Genomic DNA, 22,435 nt, shown 5'->3' with positions numbered 1-22,435 from the left:
ATCGATGATACATAGATTCAAATAGAAACAGAAACAGAAACAGAAACAACAGCCTCTCTTCCCGTTACCAACACTAGCCATCTGCTGACCGAGACTGATCTACGAAATACATAGGTCCGCCTGCTATGACATGACACGGTTCAGACTGCCGCAGTCTCCGCACTGGTTGCCTCCTTCTCCTTACGAAGGTGGAGCTTCGCAGTCACCTCGCCGGTCATTCGACTCTCCACCTCTCCCATGAACAGCGAGGCGATGATGGCCAGGCCGCCAAAAGCCAGTGTGGTGAGAGAAACGGTGCGGTAGGCATCTGCGTTGGCCGTCTTGTAGGCCTGCTGCCCGGCGGCCAGAATGGCGTTGGTGATGCCGGGGATTTTGGCATACGCGTCAGGCGTGCCGGCGGTCAAGGCGGTCAGGAAGCTGGCGACGGAAGAGGCGGGCAGACCGGCGGCGGTGACGGCAGGCACGACTTGAGCCGGCACCGTGCTGGCCAGGCGGTTACTGAGCACGACGGTATAGATGACTGAGCAGACGGTGGAGATGCCCGAGCGTGCCGAGCCGCCCAGTCCAGCGGCGGTGCCAACTTCGGTCTGGTCGTCGACCAGCACGGTGGTGAGAGTAAAGGAAATGGATTCATACCACCCCACCAACAGAGTGCCGACGAAGATGAGCCCGATGGCCCGGTCTTTGGTGTGGGGCGTGCAGGACGCGACGGCTGTGCAGCAGGGGCCAAATATCAGCGAGGTTTGAGGAGAGAATCGGATCTTGGGCTCAAGAATACAGTAGAGGTATACAGATCTTGGCTTGTAGAAGGAAAGAATACAGAAGAGCTCACTCACCGGCCAACAAGGCTGCGGATGAAACGGTGGCACATATGAGTTGATACTTGACCTTCTTAAACACCTTGGCGAGGACGCCGCCACAGATCTCGCCCAAGGTGAATCCGGCATTAGTGGTGCACGAGGCCCAGCCAATCCACATGGTGGTTTCGCCCTCGGAATAGAGGATGTTGACCATGTTGGGCCACAAGATGGCAAAGGCATAGTAGACGCTGGCGCCGATGGAGACCATCAGCACGGCCGAGGCGAAGCCGCGTTGCTTGAACAGGTGCAGGGGCAACATGGGTTCCTGGAGGGTGGCCCAGGCCTCCCAGAGCACAAAGCCGACCAGCATCAGGAGGCCGATGACCATGGTGCAAATCACGTAGGCCGACCGCCACGGGTGCACGGAGCCGCCCCATGACAGGCCCATCAGGAAGAGCAGCAGGCCGCCGGTGTACAGCAGCAGGCCCAGGTAGTCCAGCTGGGCAAGTTTGTGCCAGAAGGTCTGGTCACCGTTCTTGGCCTGGAAGGTCGGCGGGTAGTAGCAGAAATACCAGCACAAAGTGCAGATGGTGTTGGTGATGATCAGGAGATAGTAGCACCACCGCCAGCCGGCCGCGGTGTGCAGAATCAGCGCGTAGGCCACCCCGGGCCCCAGGGCGGAGAAGGGGATGACAAACAGGTAGCAGTAGCTGACGCCCAGGAACCGGTACTTGATGGGGAGAAGCTCGCCCAGCGTGAAGCCGTACGACAGTTGGCTGGCCGAGGCGAACCCGAGCAGGGTCTCGCCGCCGATCAACATGGGGATGCTGTTGGCCGTGGCACACACGATGCTGCCGACGAGGGCCAGCGCACTGCCCCCGACGAAGAACCAGCGCCGGCCGAACAGGTCGGACAGCCGGCCAAAGAGCAGCAGTCCGATGGCCGAGGTCAGCGTGTACACCAACGACACCCAGACAATGTTCGCGTCCGGCCCGATGTCGGCGTCGATGTAGGACAGAATGGGTGCGATCAAGGAGTAGCCGCCCACTCCACAGCCGAACCCCAGGCCGACCGCCAGGGCCGATCCTAGGAACCTGAAGCTGGTGTAGTATCCGGGGGCCAGGTGGATGGCGTCGAGGGCCGCTGCCGTTGCCGCCGTGGAGCCTGGTTGGATGTCGGGGTCAGGGGCATCGCTGGTGGCAGCCTCGCTCTGCACCTGAAGTCGGGACTTGAGGGTGATCTTTTCTGTGGGCAGCTCTGCCATGGTGCTGCTGGGTGGTGCGACAGCGACAGCGACAAAGACAACAAGGTGCGGATGGGACGGTCCACGTAGAGATAAGACCTCAGACCTCGGTCGACATGGCCAGCGGGCATCTTGCACCTATTCATACCTTGTGTCGTCGCCGGTACATGATCAAGGAGGCTGATGAACACAGCCGAATCACTCTCGTGCGAGATAGGGGAGAGAGAGGGATGATGGGAGGGTGTTGAGGGTGAGGGCGAGGCGGATAATGAAATGCGCCCCTGCCCTGGATGGGGATGGGGGATGGAAGATGGGTCCTGAGATCCCCTCTCTAAGCCTGACCATCCCCCCGCCGCCCATCGCATCACATCTTCCTATCTCCAGTGAGCTCCACTCGCTCACCCACTCGAGTTGGAGCCTACGGAGAAGGAGCCTGCCTGAATGGAGTCACTGTCTGTCCCTACCGAGACATCCTATCGCGACAGGTTATTGCCATTATTCTTGCTGGTGATACTGGCCATAACGTCTACTCTGGACTGCGTCTTCAGGGGTTGAGACCACCAGCGAGAGATAGGGGCTGAGATATCGATACGTCTCAACAACATTCCTATTCCTCCTGTAAAAGCCGACGAGACATCCATCTCCCAGCAGTCTTATCTGCACAGTAATTGCAGACCAACCAACACAAGACAGCCCAGCCTTCCCATCCATCATGACTTCGCCCAACGTCGCCCAGGTCGGCCACAGCCTCGTCACCGCCGTGGTGGTCGCCAGTGTTGGCCTGGTGGTATATCTGGTCGGGAATGCGATATACAACCTCTACTTCCACCCCCTCGCCAAGTTTCCCGGCCCCCGCCTGGCCGCCGTGACTCGGTTCTGGCTGGCCTGGCAGTGTTACAAGGAAAAGGAGCCGTATGTGTTGTTTGAGCTGTCCAAGAAATACGGTGAGTTAAGCAGGTGAACCCGACTAGAGGCGCCGAACCAGAACCACCGCCAGAAACAAGTTGACTGACTCCATCTCCTCCCCGGTTGCCCAACAGGCCCCGTGGTGAGAATAAGTCCAGCCATGCTCCACGTGAGCGATGCAACCAAACTGCCTGTCATCTATCACCGGCAAGCCGACAAGTCCAAGCACTACATTACCGGCTCGTTTGGAGCCACCGAGAGTCTGTTTCATATGCAAGCACACTCGGAGCACTCCAAGTACCGCAAAGCCATTGCTGGTCCCGTGAGTCCCAGCCCCTATCTGATTTGTATTGATGACATGAACATGGCATCTAACGGGATGGGGACGGGACATAGTATACTCTGAGCAATATGCGAAAGAACGAGAGCCTCATTGACCGACACACGGAGAAATGGATCAAACGCATGGATGAGTTGCTCGTCCAGCCCGGCCAGGAGTTCGACTTCTCGCTGTGGCCGGTCTTCTGGGCCTACGACGTCATCTCCGACCTGGGCTTTGGCGGCCCCTTTGGCTTCATCGACCAAGGCGCCGACGTGGACAACCTGATCACGGGATACCACGAAGGACTGCATCTCTTCGGTGCCATGGGTCGCTTGTATCCCATCACCAATTTCGTCAAGAAATTTCCCTGGATCGCCAACAAATACATGATTGCGAAACCGGAAAACGACGATGGAATCGGCATGATCATGAGGGCAGGTCACCCAACACTCAACCCAACCCGCCACCTCGAACTCGGTCTTTTGCTGACGTCTGTGTTCTTCTTGATTCCAGTTCCGTGATCGGCTGATCCAAGAAAGACTGTCGGAGATTGAAAGTGGAAAGTTCGACGGCCGCCAGGATTTGCTGCAGTCGTAAGTTGAAGTCGTGACTCGGAAAACTCATGTCTTGGTTGATTTGAGCCGGGTGCTGTGATGGTGCTGTGATTGTTATGGTGCTGATGATATGATGTCTAGGTTGATGGAGATCCGCACGACCGAGGGCAAGCCACTGGAGTTTGAACATATCAAAACCGAGGTGTTTATCATCCTGTGAGTGACGGTGAAATCTCAACCGATCAGAACCGGTCTGTGGGGGTGGAATCAACTAACTCTCGACCATGTGTCACTATAGTGTTGCCGGCGCGGATACCGTGGGAACCACCGTGCAGGCGCTGCTCAACTACATCACTCGCGATGCCCGAGTGTACGAGAAGCTGATGAATGAGGTCGACAACGCCACCCGTGCCGGCCATCTCAGCAAACTGGCCCAGTTCGACGAGGTATTGCAGCACCTACCATATTGTAAGTACCGTGATTGCTCCCAGTCAAGATGGGGAATGACTCTCTCCTGCCCTCTTTTGGAGAAGGGTGGGAAGGGTGGAGGGTCAGGAAAGTCTCTCTCTCTCTCTCTCTCTCTCTCTCTCTCTCTCTCTCTCTCTCTCTCTCTCTGTCACTCCACCACTCTACCACTAGTGGTCTTCGACACAGCGTGAGGCTTCAAGGTCTAATGCTGCAGTACTGACACGACTTGACTTCCCAGACATGGCTTGCATCAAAGAGGCGCAACGCCTGTGTCCTCCTGCCCCGAGTCTATTCCCGCGCCTAGTGTCCAAGGGCGGTCTCGATCTGTACGGCAAGTTTGTGCCCGAAGGCACCGAGGTATGTTTAGTTTGATCCCTGAACCCAGATCCCAGGAGTGTAGAGCCATCCTACATATAGATTCCATCTGGATGAAAATGCAAAAGAAACCGAAAACGAAAACCACAACCTGACCACATCTTCACACAGCTGACCTGCAATCCCTACGTGGTGCACCGCGACTCGAAAATCTACGGGCCCGACTACGAGGAATTCCGGCCCGAGCGATGGCTGGAAAGCGAGGAGCAAGCCACCCTGTACCAGAAATACCAGTTCGGTTTCGGCTACGGATCGCGCATCTGTCTCGGCAAGGAGTTTGCGCGCTTGGAGCTGTATAAGGGCCCGTTGGAGTTTTTGCGCGCGTTCAAACCCACCCTCGACCAGTCCCGCCCGCCCAAGTACCATATTGAGGGCGGCGAGAGTTGGTTCACTGACATGTGGATGAGGCTGGAGAGGCGAGAGCTGGTTCATTGAGCAGACATAAAATGAGGTCGGAGGCGGGAGGTGGAAAATGAATTGAGCTATCACCTCTCCAAGCCAGACAGCCAGCCAGCCAGTATCCTGGATATCTAGCATAAATCCGAGTCACGACTCCATAGTCAAGATGGAACCAGACCAGACTGTGCAGGCATCATCTTTATAGAGACAAGACAACAGCAGAAGGCACTTGGAACAATCGGAGCAGATAAGGGAGAAGGGAAAAAACAAAAACAAAAAGTACGGCTTTGAACGAATATATGGTGTCTAGTATCTAGTATCTAGTATATAGTATCTACACACATGTAGTATATGGTGTCTAATATCTGGTACTGTATATATCTATGTGTATGTCTAGTATAATATATATGTGTGTGTGTGTATGTGTGTGTAGACCGTCAGAACAAGAACAAGAACAAGAAAGAATAAGAGCAAACTCCTACTCCTATACCTATACCTATCTCACCCTAGCTCTAGAGATAGATAGCATCTCGTTTTACTGTATAAATTTGAATATAAGGATAATGTACATACATCACAAGTTATATACACGTGTCTGTCTAGCATACTTACCGGCAGCCAAGAGTACATACCTGTGTAATTGAGAGAGATGTGTCAATGCCAATTACTAGTTAGTGCTCTGTACTTGGTAGGAGCGAGCGACAGGAGACGAGCGACAGAGCCAAATGCTGGACAGTGCTCTGGCATACCCTATGATCAAGTCTGGCTTGGGTACAGGCATAGGCACAGCACAGCACAGCACAGCCAGAAATACCTAATGTCTTAGGGTCTACTATAATGTCAAGACGAGCTGAATCCCCAGACAGCAAATAAAGAAAGACCGTATTCCACGTATGAGCATGAGCATGAGCATGGACTGGCCGGACCAGCTCTCTAATTGCCATCTATTTACTATACTCCAATCTTAATCCTACAACATGGTGTCCGGGTCGAACTTGCCGGCCGCGGTACAGATCAACTTCTGGGCTTCGTCGCTCCACTCGTGCTGCGGTCGTGGATAGTAGTTGCCCTGACTGATTTCGAGAGCGACGCCCGACGCGTCCGGGTCGTCAAGCAGCTTATTGACGCCGCCGACGATGTTGTCGAGCGTGGTGAACATGGATTCGGGGAAGGCGGCCCAGCCCTCTTCCGACATGAACGGGGTCTTGACCGCGCCGGGGAGGGTGGCGTTGACGCGGATACCTTCGCGCAGAAGCACCGGGGCCAGACAGCGCATGAAGCCGACCACGGCGTGCTTGGACGCCGTGTATAGCGGGATCGAGTATGATGGGTAGATGCCGGCGGCTGTGGGTGATGGAGAGAGTCAGCCGGTGGTGGCATGTAACAACCTGGCTCTGCATAATACATTCATACATACCTGAACTGGTGATGATGATTTGGCCGCCCTTCACGGGGTTCTGGCGCATGTAGTGCATGGCCAGGTAGCAGGTGTAGTAGACGCCGACGGTGTTGACCTCGTTATCGACCATCTGCGGCTTCTTGGGCGGCAGGGTCTGGATCTTGTAGAAGGGCTCCAGGCCGACGAGGCCGGCATTGGCAAACACTGCAGGCACAGGGATAGTCAGTATAGGTAGAGAAGGGAGGTCCATGATAGGATACAGTATGGATAGGTAGGGAAAGGGGATATTGTTCTCTGATAGGTTGGTTTATGGAGACCAGACCTGGTGTCTGGTGTCTGGTATCTTCGTGGTGTTGTTGCTATTTCGGTTTGGTTTCCTTACCAAAGTCAATGCGTCCATATGTATCCCACACTCTTTCAAAGGCGCTGAGAATGGATTCCCACACAAAGACGTTGGTGGGGATGAAGATGCCGCCGTACTCTTTGGCAGCAGCGGCGCCGGTCTTGCGGTCGAGATCGATCACCGCGATCGTCCATCCTTTCTTTATCAGGTCGCGGGACACCGCTTGGCCCATGCCAGAGGCTGTGGAGGGTCAGGTCAGCCAAGTGCAAGTGCGCCGCAAGGTGTACAGCGATGTGCTGGGGGATCATAAGTCATACCAGCGCCGGTGATGAAGGCAACTTTGCCTGGATGTACCTGTACCATGGTGGCTGGAGTGGCTGGAGGGTCTGATCTGGTCTCTTTGGTTGGGCAGATTCTGTTTCTCGGGCAGGAATGAATTCCAGTGCGCACTCTTGACTCTTGACTCTCGATTTGACGCTGACTGTGACTACCTAGGTATTGACTGTGACGCTCAAACATGGACCGTGGGCCAGGCTGGTCTTGACCGAGTATAAGAAGATGTAAAGTATTGTTGGTAAACAGTCTTAAGCCTAAGGCCTGGAAGTCCATTCCATATTCCATGCTTCCGACAACCGGCCATGTTCGAAGACGGAGACTGAAACGGAGAACCCGGACCTGCAGCTGCACCTAATGGCTCTGTTCCGCGAGGAAGACAGAAGATAGAAGCTAGAAGACAGAAGATAGTGCTTACTGTACGGAATACCATACCTGTACCGAGGCAGATACGGTATCCGGATGTTACAGTGCTTGGTACTTCCTCTAGTGCGCCGCGGAGGGGGCGGCGGAACGTCCCCGATGGCGGACCGGCGAAGGCGATCGGCGACGGTTTCCGCGCGGATGTTGGCAACGGGAATTGTCCTATTACGGTAGAGGTAGAGATAGAGGAATAGACGAATATCTCTGTACAGTACGGAGTACATACTGTATGCTACTTGGTGCCATCAGGATGCACATGCACAAGCACGGTATAGAATGGAATGCCGGCCCTGTCACTGGATACATCCCTCGCCGTTGCACTTCCGGCGTCTTCCTTGCCACCCGCCCATCCACCATCCACCCACCAGTCGCGACTCATGCTCCGGGCGGTTCAGGATACGGCTCCAGATACAGCTCCAGGTCCAGATTTAGATGCAGATCCAGATCCAACACCTGACCATCCGACCAGCGACATGTATCATTCCTGCACTTAAGGGCCCCTGACTCCCATACACCCCCTGAGAACAAAGCATTCACTGTCACAGCCCCAACCCCAACCCTCATATCTATCGACATCGACATCGACATTGCTTCATCATGGCTGCCTCGTTCGCCCTGCCCGACCGTGGCATCGACGACCACCGACCCGTCAAAGTGATCTGCATCGGGGCAGGCTTCAGTGGCCTCTGCGCGTCCATCCAGTTCCCGCGAAAAATCAAGAACTTGACCCTTCAAATCTACGAGAAGAATGCCGACATAGGAGGGACATGGTACGAAAACAGGTAAGAACCCAGCAATCAATCAATCAATCAATCACTCCATCATTCTTTCGTATCTCATATCCTATGTATATTCTCCATCCCCACAGACCATGATGAGGATGGTACTGGTTGATTAATGGAATGGTTGACTAACTGTGGCCTTTCTTTTGCAGATATCCCGGTGTGGCGTGTGACCTGCCCAGTGTGTGTAAGTGGTTCCTTGAAGTGGCTCCCTGCAGTTGCTTCATCTTTTATTGTCATAAACCATCTCTTGTCTGACATGAGTGCCTCTTGCCTTATGTCTCTTGCCTTATTTCTCTTACTTAGTCGAACCTCCCCTGTCGAGCCGGGCAGCGCAGACCCAGACAAGGCTGATTGCTGATGGATGTTGTCATGTCTTCCAGCCTATCAATTCACGTTTGAAAACTACACCCAGTGGCCCGAGTTCTATTCGGCCGGCCAGGACATCCAGTCGTACATCAAGAGAGTGGCCGAGAAGTATGGCACGCATCGATACCTCAAGCTGCGTCACGAGGTGGTGGGTGCGGCATGGCAGGACAGCGAAGCCAAATGGTCGGTGCAGGTCAAAGATCTCGCCTCGGGCACCACCTTCACCGACAGCTGCGACTTCCTGGTGGTGTCGACTGGCATCTTGAACGCGTGGCAGTGGCCCGACATCCCGGGGTTGATGGACTTCCAAGGGAAGTTGATGCACACGGCCAACTACGACACCTCGTACGACTTGAAGGACAAAGACGTCGCCCTCATCGGCGCCGGGTCGACGGGAATCCAGGTCCTGCCGACCATCCAGCCGCTGGTCAAGAGGCTCGACCATTACATGAGATCGAAGACGTGGATCGCACCGGGTGGCTTTGCCGGCGCCGAGGCACTCAAGAGGAATCCAAATGGAGGGAATTGTGAGTGTCTCAACCTCCTTTCCTCCCTCTCTCCCTCCTTTCGGCCCGTCACATCACATCACATTACATCATATATGACAAACAGTTTGGCTGTTCTCTCCAATCCCAAGCCCCAGTCTAACATGAATGACTGATTTCATCCATCATCCAGCCCGCTACACAGAACAAGAACTGGCCGAGTTCCAAAAGGACCCCAAGAAATTCGAAGCGTACCGCGAATACGTCGAGCACCTCCTCAACACGGTGCACACGGTGGCCTTCTCCAACTCGGAAGCCAGCCTGCAAAGCACGGCCATTTTCAGCGAGTCGATGAAGCAGAAACTGGCCAAGAAACCCGCCGTCTTCGACAGCCTGATCCCAGACTTCCCGCCCGTGTGTCGCCGCCTGACCCCTGGCGGCGGCTACCTGGAAGCCGTGTGCGAAGACAACGTCGACTTCATCTCGACCGCCATCAAGCGCGTCCACGCCGACGGCATCGAGACCGTCGATGGCCGATTCCGCAAGGTCGACGCCATCATCACCGCCACCGGCTTCGACACCACCTACAGCCCACGCTTCCCCGTCACCGGCGCCAACGGCGTCTCGCTCCAAAAGATCTGGGACGATCGGTTTCCCGAGGCCTATGTCAGCATTTTCCCCGAACAGATGCCCAACTATTTCATCTTCTTGGGGCCCAATGGCACCCCACCCACGGGTTCCGCCATCGTCGCCATCGAGTCCCAGTGCCAGTATATGATTGAAGCGATTACAAAGTGCCAACGGGAGGGGTATGAGAGAATTCAAGTCAAGTAAGTGAGATACCCGTAAGACATTTAGAGAGGGAAAGATACCTACACAGATATTCATGGAGAGAGAGATACCCACAAGACATGCACAAAGAGAGAGATACCTACACAGACATTCATGGAGAGAGATATACCCACAAGAAATTCATGGCGAGAGAGAGTGTGTGTCAAAGACAGAGAGACTATAAACTTACCCATCTCTCCTACAGGCCATCTGCACTCCGTCAATTCTCCGACTTCATCGACGCATATATGCCGAGGACAGTGTATGCGAAGAATGTGAGTGAATTGTTTCCTTGTGTGTCATCTGCAGATCCCCATCCGCATTACATGGCTTGAACTCAGCCAACGAACGGTCCACCCCTCCCCAAGCACCCCCATCACATACCACATACCTTCAAGTCCTAGTGTCAGAGTCAGATTTAACAACGAACAGTGCAAGTCCTGGTTCAAACGAGGCCAATCCAGCGGTCGCGTCGTCGCCCTCTTCCCCGGCAGTTCACTCGCCCTGCGCGAACTGCTGAAACACCCGCGCTGGGAGGATTTCGACCTCACGCCTCTGCCCGAGTCGGCGATCAATTCGTTCTCCTGGATCGGCAACGGCATGACTGTTGGCGAGATCCTCAAGACTGACACTACGCCGTATTTGAAGAATGTGGAGGTATTGGAACCTTACGACCACGACGAAGCCAAAGCCGACGCCAAAACCAATGTCGACGGAACTGATACTTCAGCCACTACCGCTACCGGCAAGGCTGGTGTCGATATCTCCGTCTCTGCGTTGGCGCTGGCGCCGACACAGGCGTGAAGCGAAGTGAAAACATTAAATCCTCATTCAGAACTGATCGGTCATCACTCATCGCATTAATTACAATACATTACAGATTCGCCTTCGCCTTCGGATTCGCATTCGCATTCGCATTCGCTCAGTCAGGTATACTTACTGTCACAAAACTCGCAACACTCATTTGGGGCGGAGATTTGGATTCTGGTTCATTGAGAACGGGGACTATGGATTCTGGTGGTTGTGGCTGGCAGGGCAGCCTTACCTTGACCTGATTGGAATTGTTATGGTAGATGACATAAAGAAGACACGAGGTAGAGTTAGGGTAAGGGAAAGACAGAGGCAGCAGAAACAGACAGCAGAAAGAGCAGAGACAGACACAGACAGACACAGACAGCGGAAACAGAGGCAGAGGCAGCAGAGACAGACAGCAGAATCAGACAGCAGAGACCAGTCCACACCAGTCCACACCGGACAATCGTTATAATATCTATTGAAACAATTGATCAAAGCCACTGCTGAGATCTAGAAATCCCGCTCGTCGTGGCACGGCGGTGCGCGGGCCCAAAATCATGTCCCAATCTGTCTCTATGTAGTCGGTGCGGAAACTCGGCTGGAAATCCGAATCCATTTGCCCTTGTCCCTGTCCTTGTCCGTGTCCGTGTCCTCTTGGATGATGATTGCCATTCTGCGACTGAGAGCCGTAATATGAATCAACTGGAAAACTCATCCCCAGGGCTGGATCCAAAAACGGAGAAAACCCAGCCTGACCCTGCCCCTGCCCCTGACCTTGACCCTGATTGTTCGCCCCACCACCCGCCGCGGTCACATTATTAGCATGACCGTTAGCCATGGCAGTAGCATGAGCGGTAGTGTGAGAAGCAGCAGCAGCAGCAGCAGCAGCAGCAGTCGCCGCCGCCGCCGCCGTGGGTTCCGTGACGAAGGATGGTCTGGAGACCCGAGCCCTCTTTGCATATTGGTCTTCTTCCACAGTGGTGGCCGAGGAGGAAGGAGCCGGACCTGGACGTTTCGCCGGAGATCTCCTCGGAGGTCCGGGGCCCCTGGTGGAGATCATCTCGGCCGGGTGGTGGTTCGGGATGGTCCATCCGGCTTTACTAAAGATATGGTCCAAAACCGTCGACATCCTTTCTGCCGGCTGGTAGACCGGAGACATGGCATGCAGGGCTCGCGCCAATGTATACAAGCATTGCAGGGGCTCGGCCCGCTTGGCCGCGTCTTCTATGTGATTGAGACCGGTGATCAAAGCCGTTGCCGCGGTGCCTGCGTGCTGCACGGCACTAAAGTAGACCAACTTCAGGTCGAACCGCGGACGATACTCGCGGAAGATGCGGGCCACTTCCACCGCACTTTCTAGGCAGATCGCCCGCGACACGGAGGAGATCTGTTCCATAACTATGTCGTTCTCCGACGAGGAACTCGCTTCGTAGTGAGTGAACGGCCGGTACAACAGAATCAGACTGGCGTAGTACTGTTGACTAGAAATCATAGGTGTCAGTGACAGTGCCCTTGTCCATGTCGGTCACCACTCTCAACTTACTGCAAAAGAAAGAATGACAGCGGCGCTGCCTGGATGTTTTCCGGTGTCCTTTTTAAGTTTTCGGGGAGCTCGGCATACCACTTCTTCAGCTTTCGATAGATTCCCGATACATATAGGTATGCGACGTCGTCTGAGGGCTTGGTGCTTTCTTCGACATTATCTGCAATGGTGGTGATCATCTCCATCAACGCGATCAGGTTCGAAAAGATCGTCATCTTCGCATCTTGCACCTCATCTTTCATGGGGATCGGCACAATGTCCGACCGCTTCATGCTGGTTGGCCTTGCCAAATAGAATGACCAATACTTATCATGAAGATAGCATGCCCACAGCGCCCGCCGCCAACTTTCGACTTCCCATGAGGCGAGATCCATGGTCGGAAGGAGATTCAAGCCAATGTCGAAGCACAGCCGGATGGCCATTCCTACAAGCAACAAATCAACCCTCCATGTAGAGTCAACCTGGTGGCTGTAGCAGCAATCATGACTTACCTCCGTACATCCATCCGGTGTTGTCCCTCCCGCAGGCCGCCTCTAGATCGCCTAATAAGAGCAATGCTTGCACGGATGGGATTCCGCCTCGACATTGTAGTTCGTACTCGACGAGATATGTGGCGCCCCGATGCAGCGTACTCTCTCGATTGGGCAGGATGAGTCGCATCACATCTGGCCTGGATCGGTCGGCATATCGAAGACCCATGGCCAGGATACAGATGTGGAGGAAGCCATTGTACCAGCGGGTTCGGCCGGCAGCTTTGTCACGATAGAATGCTTCTTCATGTACCACGGGCAGCATCGTGTTACCGTGTTCGAAAAAGAGAGCGAGTAGATAGTCATCGGTGGCCGGGGGCACCTCTTCTAATAACCGGTCGATCTGGCGTCTTTGCCCTCTGGACTCATACACTGTGGTGGTGGCGACTTCTGCGGTCGATCCATCACCTTGGTCTCCGACATTGCCCTTTCTCCCTACACTGTCCACCGTGACGACCAGCTGCGCCACCACCGGCTTTCTGTGGTTGGGTGAGCTCAGGGAGATGTGGGATGAATGGGTCGACCGCCCATCCATCGAGCGTTCAGGAGGCGATATGGCCAGCGTGCTGCCGTTGCCGTTGCCGTTGGGCGGACAGCCATTCATGACCGACGATTGATGATATGGTGCAGGTACATGTTCATGACCATGGTCATGGTCACCGTGAGCCGGACCGTCATTTGGCGACAGAGTGAGATCCCGGGCCCCAGCATTGCCACTTGTGGGAGTCGCCGCGTCGTCGGCTTGGTCTTGGGGCTCAGCTGCTGGACTGGGCTGTGAGCGTCTCGGTTGTTGCCGCAGCAAGTCTTCGAGCATGTGGACGCGTTCGTTCAGAGCCGAGATGTGCGCTTTGGAACTGGAGATCTGGACTTGGGCTCAGCGTGCCATTCATGGGTCATGCAGAGCGGTGTCTCAGGCCTACCTTTCTCTCATCGTCGTTTTGGAAAACACATTGTAAGTTGTTGCGTTGGCAAAACCGGCATACCACCTGTCCCGACTCTGTATCACACTGGGCCCGTGTCAGCACTGGAATGGCACCGCCGATGGTGACAAGCCCTCGGACGACTCACCTTGGTTCGGCGCAGTCGACACGAAGTGCAGGCTGACGATGCTTTCTTGCGTGGCTTCCCTGCCACCGTGGTTGCTGCTGGCGCACCAGCCATGAGAGCGAAAGGATGCTCTGGCTACGAGATGGCCTTTCGTTGAACACAGGAGCCACGGTGTCGGGGGACGATGTCGATATTGGTGCTGGAGATTGCCATGACCCCAGATAACAGAGGCACAGAGGGGATGCCCGAGGTGCAGTTCTAGGTGGGTGGCTAATTTCAATTACAGTAGTTAGCACTGCGGGCGATAACACGGGCGATAACACGGGCGATAACACTGAACGATAAGCTGATGATAAGGGTCCCAAGGATGCCTTCAGCAGGCGCAGGCGCAGGCGCAGGCACTGGGTGACAGATGGTACCAGGGCTCACCAATAGTCTGGACCGTACTCCGTACATACTGTACCAGGTAGCCACCAGGTAGGTAGAGGTAGGTACCTAGCTACCTCCTTTAAAGACAGTACACCACTGGCAGCATATCACCACCACCATCGCGTCACTCCGCAGTAACAATAGGTGCCCCTCTCAAGCACTCCAGGCGATACTACAGACTCTACTCCATACATACACCGAACCTCCTGACCTTGATCGACAAACACACACACACGTGTCCCTTGCACGCTATCTGCCCGCAGGCTCCTGAGGAATGACCTGAGCCATAGCCATGACAAATGCCAGCCTGAGGGGCTCCTAAGGCTCAGACCTCTCAACAAACCCGCAGGATAATGAAATCCGGTCGCACGCCCCGTTGATCCGGCCAGAGCCCACCCTCTCCAGTCCGTGGGACCAGCAAACAGGCAGCCCAGTCAATCCCATTGCCTAGACTAGGACAGTGATACACTGGGAAGGCACACAGGCTAGGTAAGTTGATATATAAAGTCAGGTAATCCGTGGATCAGGTACATGTGGTGTAACATTCAATCCATTCGTCCCTCTGTTGCTACTGATTGTGCTCTCTGTCCAAGACAAGACCTCGAACAAGATCACCCATCTGCCCAGGTATACAGTCCAACCGTGGGAAAGAGGAACCCGGAATAGAATCTGGCGACTGACCTTCTCCAGGAAGCCTAAGCCCTCTCACGAACAACCCAAGCAGCTAGTAGTTGCCATCAGGAACATACTCAGCCGCCACTCACGAGACAATCTCACTCGTCACCCTTCCTCACCTACCATATCATCATAATGGCCCCCAACGTCACCTTCACCGACTACGCTGGCCCCGGCGAGTACAACCGCAAGGTCTTCTCCTACTCTCAGGCGGTGCGGATTGGATCTGTCATCAAATGCTCCGGTCAAGGTGGATGGGACGACCAGGGCACTCTTGCCAAGGGAGACATCAAGCAGCAGGTGCAGTATGCGTTTGACAATTTGGAAAAGTGCATCAAGGAGGCCGGGGGCAAGGGCTGGTCGGACGTGTATGCGGTCCGCAGCTGGCATACCAATTTGGACGAGAGCTTCCCAGTGATAGTGGAACAGTTCAAGAAAGCCATGCCAGACCACGCGCCTATTTGGACCTGCGTGGGCGTGGCCTCTTTAGCCATTCCGGGCATGGAGATCGAGATTGACTGCGAGGCGTACGTGGAGAGCAAATAGATGTACGGATACTAGGGACCAGGGACCAGAGCCTACTATAGTTTCACCAAGGCGTTCTCACGCACAATGGCAATTCATCTACAGTATGATCTCCGATCAGTCGGGGTTCTTGTCAGTAGTGCTTGTTTATTGGAAGATGTAATCGCCATGCTCGGCTTGTACGAATTAATTAATATGATTCCGGAGCCGGATCTAGATCCATCTGAAACTCGGAACCTTGGTTGGATTGGATGAAGATGGGAATCTGGGGAATGGGAAATTTGGTATTCTATTCTTTTCTATTCAATCTCAATCTCCAATCAAGGCGTGGTGATGAAGACGCGGATCTTCTTAAACTTGGAGGCCTCGTCTAGAATATAGCGAAAGACACAGTGAAACCGACCGACATCGCCCTTCTTGAGCGGCTGCCAGGCCTCGGGATAGCCGGCGGCGACGAACTCGTCCTTGTTGAGGTCCTTCAGCGCCTCCCAGGTGTAGATGACCTCGGCGGCGATGGTGTTGTTCTGCTCGCTGTGGAAGAAGTCGAGCACCTCGATGCCCTCGGTCATGCAGTCGTGGGTGAAGCGGCGCAGGGCGATGATGCCCTTCTTGTCGTGGTACGTCACGTTGTTTTCAATCACTTCGATGTCGTCGGCGTAGAACCGCTCCGCGGCTTCTTCCATGCGCCGCGCACAGACGAGCTGCGTGTATTGTTCGTAGGTGGCGCGATCCATGGCCGGTCGGTCAGTCGATAGAGAGTGTTGTGTTAGGGTGTGTGATGATATGTGGTGATATGTGGTGTTGCGGTGGTAGGGTGGTAAGATGTCGTCTAATATGTAGCTCAGATTCGAGCTTCTTTCGTTCGTTCGTTCGTTGGTTCGTTGGTGAGTGACTGAGTGACTGAGTGAGTGACACTGGTGTTGTAGTCCGTCTGGGATCCGTCTTCAGACCCTACCCAGGTGCGGTGTATCTACGTCTGGTACCTAAAGCCTCTGTACATACAGATGTGCCTGGTATCTTATGTACTGTACACTGTACGCGTCGACCTGATCAATATTGGGGTTCGTAAGATGAGATAGATGAGTTCGTCGGCTTCGCGCCTCCACACCGGGTTGGATTGCGGACTCTGTTCCTATCACAACTCTCGGCGGGTTGGATTTGGAGTCGGGATTTCAGGACTGGAGCTGCCTGGCGTCATTCATCATTGGCGCTGTTCTCCAGAATGAGATACTTTACAGTGTACACCCACCACACCCCTAATGGCAACGGACAGGAGGACGGGGGCGGAAGATAGTGGCAGTGACCCAACAGACCAGGAACATGTTTTCCGGCCCTATTCTGCTCTGTACTGCTTTGCTCCACTCGCCTGTTCCGTGCCTTATCTCTCAGTGGAGACCAGGTGGACTGTGCGAACACAGGACACAGGACACAGGACACAGGACACAGGACACAGGACTCCGTACAGCGTACAGACTACTGACGGACTAGGTACCTAGCTATGCAGTGAAAATACTTACTGTAATAGTATGTACGAACGGATAGCAATATACCTGGTAGTAAGGTACCACCTACCTGACCTTGGCAATTAAATCGCTTACTGTAATGTACATACAGTACGGATTTCATTCAATCTACAGTACATCTAGTTTAGGAAGTCTTCAGCGCGCCATCTGTTCCCGTTCCCGTTCCTGTTGCCGTTCCTTTCCCCCCCTCGCTGAAGACTTCCTGAACCCAATCCATCATGCACCGAGCGCTTTCGCCGCGCCTGGGAAAGCCAAAGTCCAGATCGATAATGGCCTGGTCATGCGATTCATCAGCCGCCACTGCAATCTGGACGGCAGCGTGGGCTCCGGCGTCGGAGTGATGTTTCAGCAAACAATGGCCAAACGCACAGATATCGTCGACCATCAGCTCCTGCGCCCCAGCAGTTATCAGGATCCTTCGGGCCACTGTGCCCAAGCCGGCCCACCAACCTGGCGGAGCTCGGTACGGGTTCGTGTAAGCGTCGTGATCCGCCGGCCCTGTCCCTGTCCCTTTCCACAGGTTGGCCCATCTCTCCAAGCTCGAGACGTGAAGGACATCACGTTCCCCGTTCGCCGACCGCCCGTACGATGCCGCCGCATAGCACATGGAGATCCACGGCGACATGAGCAGCAGCGCTGCAAACGCCTCGGTCGTTGTCAGAGGAACACACGACGGATGTGGGTGGAGAAGGTGTGAGATCACCCCCATGGCGAGATTGCCGCCCGCCGAATTGCCCGAGATGATCATGTTGGCCGGCTGTTTTTGTAGGTCTGTCGTCATGTACTCTACCACGGCGATGCCTTGTTGCAATTGTCGGGGATACTGGCCAGCTGGGGCCAGGTCGTACGATGCCACAACCACAGAGACCTCGGAACCGGTCGCTCTCGTCGCTCGCTCTCTCATGTCCCACATGAAATGGAACAGGGAGATGGTGGCTGGAAAGACGTATCCGCCGCCTGGTGGTTGTGTGAAATATAAGTTCAGTGGTCTGTCTGCGGCTGCCAGAGAAAGATGACGAGGGGAGAAAGAGAAAGATAGGAGTAGATATAGACATAGACAGAGGCAGGATATATATGCTTGTTGCCAGATTGATATCAAAAACATGCCTTACCATGGAAATGGACAATCACCTTCTCAGCCGCTTCCGAGCCGATCCAATGGACCTTTGTGCCATCGATCAGCTGGGTGGTGTGAGGATCGAACCCTTTCACTTGGGCAAATCTCAAGTATGCGTTGGCAGTCGATGGGTAGGTCGATCTATGTATGTATGCAAGTCATTCAGTCTCAGCCGAGCTTCTGGCAATCACAGCACAACTCATCGGGAGTCAGCCCACTGCAGAATGTACTGCAGAAGCGTCCTACAGAGGACTTGTAGGGCTTGTACTTACTGGATCTGTTCGACGGTCATGCCATCGAGGGCATCACGCATCTGTTTATTCAAAGTCTGCCGTTCCCCCTGATAACCTTCTGTTGGTGGTGTTGGCACTGGTGCTCCATGGCTGGTATCTGTGTCTCGAGATTCCGTGCTCATTTGTGAACCTGATCCTGTCCTATCGAGGCTGCATATAGACAAGACTGGTCAGCATCCAAGGGTCAGCATCTTTGGCCCAAGAACTGTGTCGTACTGGAAAACGAGGATCTTCTCTTCAACTCGACTACTGGCAGATTCGTTGCTGAACAAGGATGGATGAGCTAGGTAGGCAGGCAGTAGAGATCCCCGATACTGTAATTTCGGCCAGATCGCGTGGCGTTTGGCCGCTCAGGCTGGCGTCTCGTGGGTCCAGCGCACATGCACACGCACACGGACCGGCGAGGATGACGAGTTCCGGCCACCGTCTTCCCCAGACGTGAGCACTTATTCCTAAGGGTCTCAGGATCACATGATGGGCTGGGCTTAGGGAGAGGGGGTCGAGAGACGATCCAGGCTGCTCTAGTCCGCTTTATCATATATATTGATATTGACTGTCATGGAATCACGGGGCGGGCATTAGCTAATTCTGGTAATGGTAGATACCTGAATCCGAATCCGACGACAACACAACATTGTTGTAATATATTGATATATTACGGCTCCTATTCCATCTCATCCCATCATGCGAGCCTTATCCCCTGACCCTGAGCCTGGTTGGGAAAGTCAGGCCGCAATCTGTCGCTCGATCCTCGACAAGTCTATCGTCGCAGAGTTTCGCGTCCCGCTCAACCAGCTGCCATCGGGCCCACGACTCAATGTTCTGCATGTGCCCTCTGAGTCTGGGTTGCTCTCAGCGCGGGAGCTTGACATCACAGCTTGCGATGGAACGCGTCTCGCTGAAGCCATCGCCTCCGGCTGCTGGTCTGCCGAAGAGGTGACGGTGGCGTATTTGAAAAGAGCGACCATAGGACATCAAATGGTGAGGTGAGGTGAGGTGGGCGGCTCCTCATTTCCATTCCATACTTGGCCACTTTCCCATTCCAAAGTGGACGCTTTCTAGCTTGAACTGTTTAATTTTATTGATCCTTACTTATTCGGTGTTCCTTGTTCCTGTCAGGTCAACTTTGCCACTGAGTTCCTGGCCGATCGAGCGCTAGCTACTGCCAGAGAGTTGGACGTGTATTTCAAGAAGACTGGAAAGACCGTCGGTCCGCTTCACGGCGTCCCGATATCAGTCAAGGTGAGTCAGTTGGAGCCCAGTATCGAACGCCAATCTTCGTTTCTTTCCTCTTTTTTTCTTGTCTTCCTTTCTTCTTTTTTCTCACTCTATTCCAGTTGGCTGGCGACTCTGACCTTGGACGAGTCTTTTAGGAGCATATCGGCATCAAGAACCGGATCTGCCATACCGGCTACGTCGCCTGGATCAAGAATGTCGCATCGGCAGACGCCCTAGTAGTGCACCTGCTCCAGAAAGCCGGGGCGGTCATCCTGTTACGATCAAACGAACCTCAATCACTGATGGTAAGTCTATTCCCGACTCTCTACGAGATCTCTTCTTAGAACGTGTCAATGCTGAAGATACCAATGTAACCCCAATCAGCATGGCGATACCAACAACAACATCACCGGCATGACCCTGAACCCGTGTAACACGTCCTTGAGCGCCGGAGGATCGTCGGGCGGCGAAGGTGCCTGTATCCGGCTCAGGGGCTCGGCCATCGGAATCGGCACCGACATTGGAGGCTCGATCCGCATCCCGTCGTCGTTCAACGGGGTGTATGGCTTCCGCCCGACAGCTCTGCGAATGCCATATCAAGGAATCCACACCGTCGCGGGCGGCCAAGAGGCTCTCCGGTCGGTGGCCGGTCCCCTGGCGAACAGTATGGACGATCTCGAGCTTGTGATGAGAAGCGTCCTCGACCAAAGCCCATGGGAGATCGAAACCAGTCTCGTGCCACTTCCGTGGCGGTCCGTCCCCGTCCAAGCTACGAGGGAGATGACTGTTGGAATCATGCACAGCAACGGGTAAGTCAAGTTCAGGTTTGGTCCACCACCACCACCACCACCGACCAGCTAGATCTTGAGCAATGTGATAGTGATACTGCGACTCTCCTATGATGGTAATACTTCTATTTTCCGGACTGTACTAAGCGAAGCAGTCTCGTCACCGCCCATCCACCGATCCGGCGAGCCATGAAATATGCCCAAGCCAAACTCGAAGAAGCTGGCATCCGGACGGTACCGTGGGAGCCGTATCGACATGAAGAAGCTTCTCGCCTGTTAGTAAGTACATGAGCATAAGAAGCAAGAAACATCTCTCTCAGCTAGTAGTGAGAAGAGAAGGGAATCTCCCCCATCCATCACTACTAGAACTGGAATGTCCCAGAGCAGCCAGAAGGGAAAGCTCCCCCATCCATCACTACTAGAACTGGAATTTCCCAGAGCAACCAGAAGTGGAATCTCCCCCAGCAACCAGACCAGATCTCCCATACCAACCAAGTCGAATTCATCTAACCCGACCCAATTCTCAGGGAACATTATTCTTCGCCGACGGTGCCCAAAGCCACCGCAAGGTCCTGGCCGAATCCGCCGAGCCGGTGCACCGACTGACGGAATTCGTCATGACAGGCGCCAGGACACTGAGCTTTGAAGAGTACTGGCAGTGCAACGTGGATCGGGAACAGCTCCGGTCGCAATACCACCAGCTGATGAAGCAGCGCGGTGTCGACTGCATCCTCTGCCCTGCCACCAACGGAGTGGCCACCCGACAGGGAAACAATGAATACTGGTTCTACACCGGTCTCTGGAATCTACTGGATCAGCCTGCCCTCGTCTTTCCCACCGGTCTGGAAGTCGACCCAGCGCTGGATCCTGCGGATGTTGACTATGTGCCGCTGAACGAGAATGATCGCAGAGAACATGCGAAATGTGAGTTGATCCCAACCCTGTGACCCCTTGTGTTGATCTCAACCCCCTCCTGTGACCCCCCAAGTTTTGTCCTGTCCTTCCGGACTTGGATGACATGTGCCGTGCCGCCTCGCTGACCGGAGTCTTTGGTTGAAGATTGTCCTGAGATCTTTGCTGGTATGCCTATCTGCCTGCAGGTGGTGGGCAAGCATTTCAGGGATGAGGAGACCGTGGCCGCCGCTCGGGTCGTTGAGAGTGTGCTGAGAGCCTGAGCTTGATCTTGTCAAACTTAGGCATTCTCCAGCCTTGTGCTTTGACCAGAGAGGCTGGTTTAGGCGACACTATATACTATATAGCCTGCGCTCCCTCTGCGACCCGTTGATAGAGAACAGGGAACATTTCAACGTTCATTCGACAGATCTGACATGACAGCAGTGCAGTGGTAGTGACGGTGATAGTGGTAGTGACTATGACTATAACAGTAGTACTGATAATAACAGTGACAGTGTAGTAGTCGCTAGTAGTACGAGTGTCCGTGTCCGTAGTCACAGATAGTGGATTGGATGTATGTTGTATGTACTCCGTACTGTTGGGCTTTCTCTGCATGGTCTGCCTGGGTCAAGGGCAACTCATTCCCATTTCCGTCTTCAGCGAGATCCGTCGAGCGACCGATCCATCGATCAGAGCGTAGGTAGATGGTAGGTCAGTTGGTCTCATGTCGTGTCATGTGGTGTGGTGTGGTGTGGCGTGGTGTGGTCTCGTCTCGTCGATCGACGGATCCCGTTTTCCGCTCTCTCTTCCTGAAGCTTTCAACCTTTCTTCAACCTTCAACCTTGGTAGGGTCTGCGGCCCGGGTCCGGGTGTGGGTCTGGTGTCCGGTTCCTTCCCGGCACTCTAGTCACACCAGACGGAATACAACATGGCCCAATCATTCGCGTCTTGGGGCTGAGCAAGCACACGCACAAGCACTCCGCACCGAGAGAGACAGTCTTGTAGTCAATGGACAGGGTAAATGGA

The 22,435-nt window shown here is 54.3% G+C and overlaps 10 protein-coding genes across 10 annotated transcripts; 4 read left to right on the top strand and 6 right to left on the bottom strand.

Annotated features, from left to right (window-relative positions):
* Nucleotides 1-140: 140 nt before the first annotated feature.
* A1O3_09339 (uncharacterized protein) lies at nucleotides 141-2,064 on the bottom strand (the record flags this gene model as incomplete). Its single annotated transcript, XM_007739433.1, has 2 exons — nucleotides 141-712; nucleotides 837-2,064. 2 exons carry the CDS (start codon nucleotides 2,062-2,064, stop codon nucleotides 141-143), a joined length of 1,800 nt encoding a protein of 599 aa, XP_007737623.1.
* A 691-nt stretch (nucleotides 2,065-2,755) lies between these two features.
* A1O3_09338 (uncharacterized protein) lies at nucleotides 2,756-5,103 on the top strand (the record flags this gene model as incomplete). The annotated part of the gene is made up of 8 exons (XM_007739432.1): nucleotides 2,756-2,987; nucleotides 3,084-3,271; nucleotides 3,346-3,761; nucleotides 3,811-3,864; nucleotides 3,967-4,041; nucleotides 4,124-4,293; nucleotides 4,532-4,650; nucleotides 4,780-5,103. The coding sequence occupies 8 exons, from the start codon at nucleotides 2,756-2,758 to the stop codon at nucleotides 5,101-5,103; spliced, it is 1,578 nt and encodes a 525-aa protein (XP_007737622.1).
* A 934-nt stretch (nucleotides 5,104-6,037) lies between these two features.
* A1O3_09337 (uncharacterized protein) lies at nucleotides 6,038-6,716 on the bottom strand (the record flags this gene model as incomplete). Its single annotated transcript, XM_007739431.1, has 2 exons — nucleotides 6,038-6,411; nucleotides 6,485-6,716. 2 exons carry the CDS (start codon nucleotides 6,714-6,716, stop codon nucleotides 6,038-6,040), a joined length of 606 nt encoding a protein of 201 aa, XP_007737621.1.
* Nucleotides 6,717-6,825: 109 nt separating this feature from the next.
* On the bottom strand, nucleotides 6,826-7,172 carry A1O3_09336 (uncharacterized protein; the record flags this gene model as incomplete). Its single annotated transcript, XM_007739430.1, has 2 exons — nucleotides 6,826-7,049; nucleotides 7,127-7,172. The coding sequence occupies 2 exons, from the start codon at nucleotides 7,170-7,172 to the stop codon at nucleotides 6,826-6,828; spliced, it is 270 nt and encodes an 89-aa protein (XP_007737620.1).
* Nucleotides 7,173-8,162: 990 nt separating this feature from the next.
* On the top strand, nucleotides 8,163-10,836 carry A1O3_09335 (uncharacterized protein; the record flags this gene model as incomplete). The annotated part of the gene is made up of 6 exons (XM_007739429.1): nucleotides 8,163-8,347; nucleotides 8,500-8,534; nucleotides 8,731-9,243; nucleotides 9,395-10,031; nucleotides 10,238-10,307; nucleotides 10,465-10,836. The coding sequence occupies 6 exons, from the start codon at nucleotides 8,163-8,165 to the stop codon at nucleotides 10,834-10,836; spliced, it is 1,812 nt and encodes a 603-aa protein (XP_007737619.1).
* Nucleotides 10,837-11,302: 466 nt separating this feature from the next.
* On the bottom strand, nucleotides 11,303-13,714 carry A1O3_09334 (uncharacterized protein; the record flags this gene model as incomplete). Its single annotated transcript, XM_007739428.1, has 3 exons — nucleotides 11,303-12,308; nucleotides 12,371-12,794; nucleotides 12,862-13,714. 3 exons carry the CDS (start codon nucleotides 13,712-13,714, stop codon nucleotides 11,303-11,305), a joined length of 2,283 nt encoding a protein of 760 aa, XP_007737618.1.
* Nucleotides 13,715-15,186: 1,472 nt separating this feature from the next.
* Nucleotides 15,187-15,597, top strand: A1O3_09333 (uncharacterized protein; the record flags this gene model as incomplete). Its single annotated transcript, XM_007739427.1, has 1 exon — nucleotides 15,187-15,597. The coding sequence occupies one exon, from the start codon at nucleotides 15,187-15,189 to the stop codon at nucleotides 15,595-15,597; it is 411 nt and encodes a 136-aa protein (XP_007737617.1).
* Nucleotides 15,598-15,896: 299 nt separating this feature from the next.
* On the bottom strand, nucleotides 15,897-16,310 carry A1O3_09332 (uncharacterized protein; the record flags this gene model as incomplete). Its single annotated transcript, XM_007739426.1, has 1 exon — nucleotides 15,897-16,310. One exon carries the CDS (start codon nucleotides 16,308-16,310, stop codon nucleotides 15,897-15,899), a length of 414 nt encoding a protein of 137 aa, XP_007737616.1.
* A 913-nt stretch (nucleotides 16,311-17,223) lies between these two features.
* A1O3_09331 (uncharacterized protein) lies at nucleotides 17,224-18,508 on the bottom strand (the record flags this gene model as incomplete). The annotated part of the gene is made up of 3 exons (XM_007739425.1): nucleotides 17,224-18,056; nucleotides 18,212-18,357; nucleotides 18,489-18,508. 3 exons carry the CDS (start codon nucleotides 18,506-18,508, stop codon nucleotides 17,224-17,226), a joined length of 999 nt encoding a protein of 332 aa, XP_007737615.1.
* A 685-nt stretch (nucleotides 18,509-19,193) lies between these two features.
* On the top strand, nucleotides 19,194-21,690 carry A1O3_09330 (uncharacterized protein; the record flags this gene model as incomplete). Its single annotated transcript, XM_007739424.1, has 7 exons — nucleotides 19,194-19,490; nucleotides 19,629-19,751; nucleotides 19,883-20,032; nucleotides 20,112-20,536; nucleotides 20,671-20,794; nucleotides 21,043-21,439; nucleotides 21,575-21,690. The coding sequence occupies 7 exons, from the start codon at nucleotides 19,194-19,196 to the stop codon at nucleotides 21,688-21,690; spliced, it is 1,632 nt and encodes a 543-aa protein (XP_007737614.1).
* Nucleotides 21,691-22,435: the final 745 nt, after the last annotated feature.

Source organism: Capronia epimyces (genome assembly GCF_000585565.1).
Source record: "Capronia epimyces CBS 606.96 chromosome Unknown aczIQ-supercont1.9, whole genome shotgun sequence".
Lineage (NCBI taxonomy): Eukaryota > Fungi > Ascomycota > Eurotiomycetes > Chaetothyriales > Herpotrichiellaceae > Capronia > Capronia epimyces.
The sequence above is the reverse complement of the archived record's forward strand: the minus strand, read 5'-3'. Positions and strand labels throughout refer to the sequence as shown.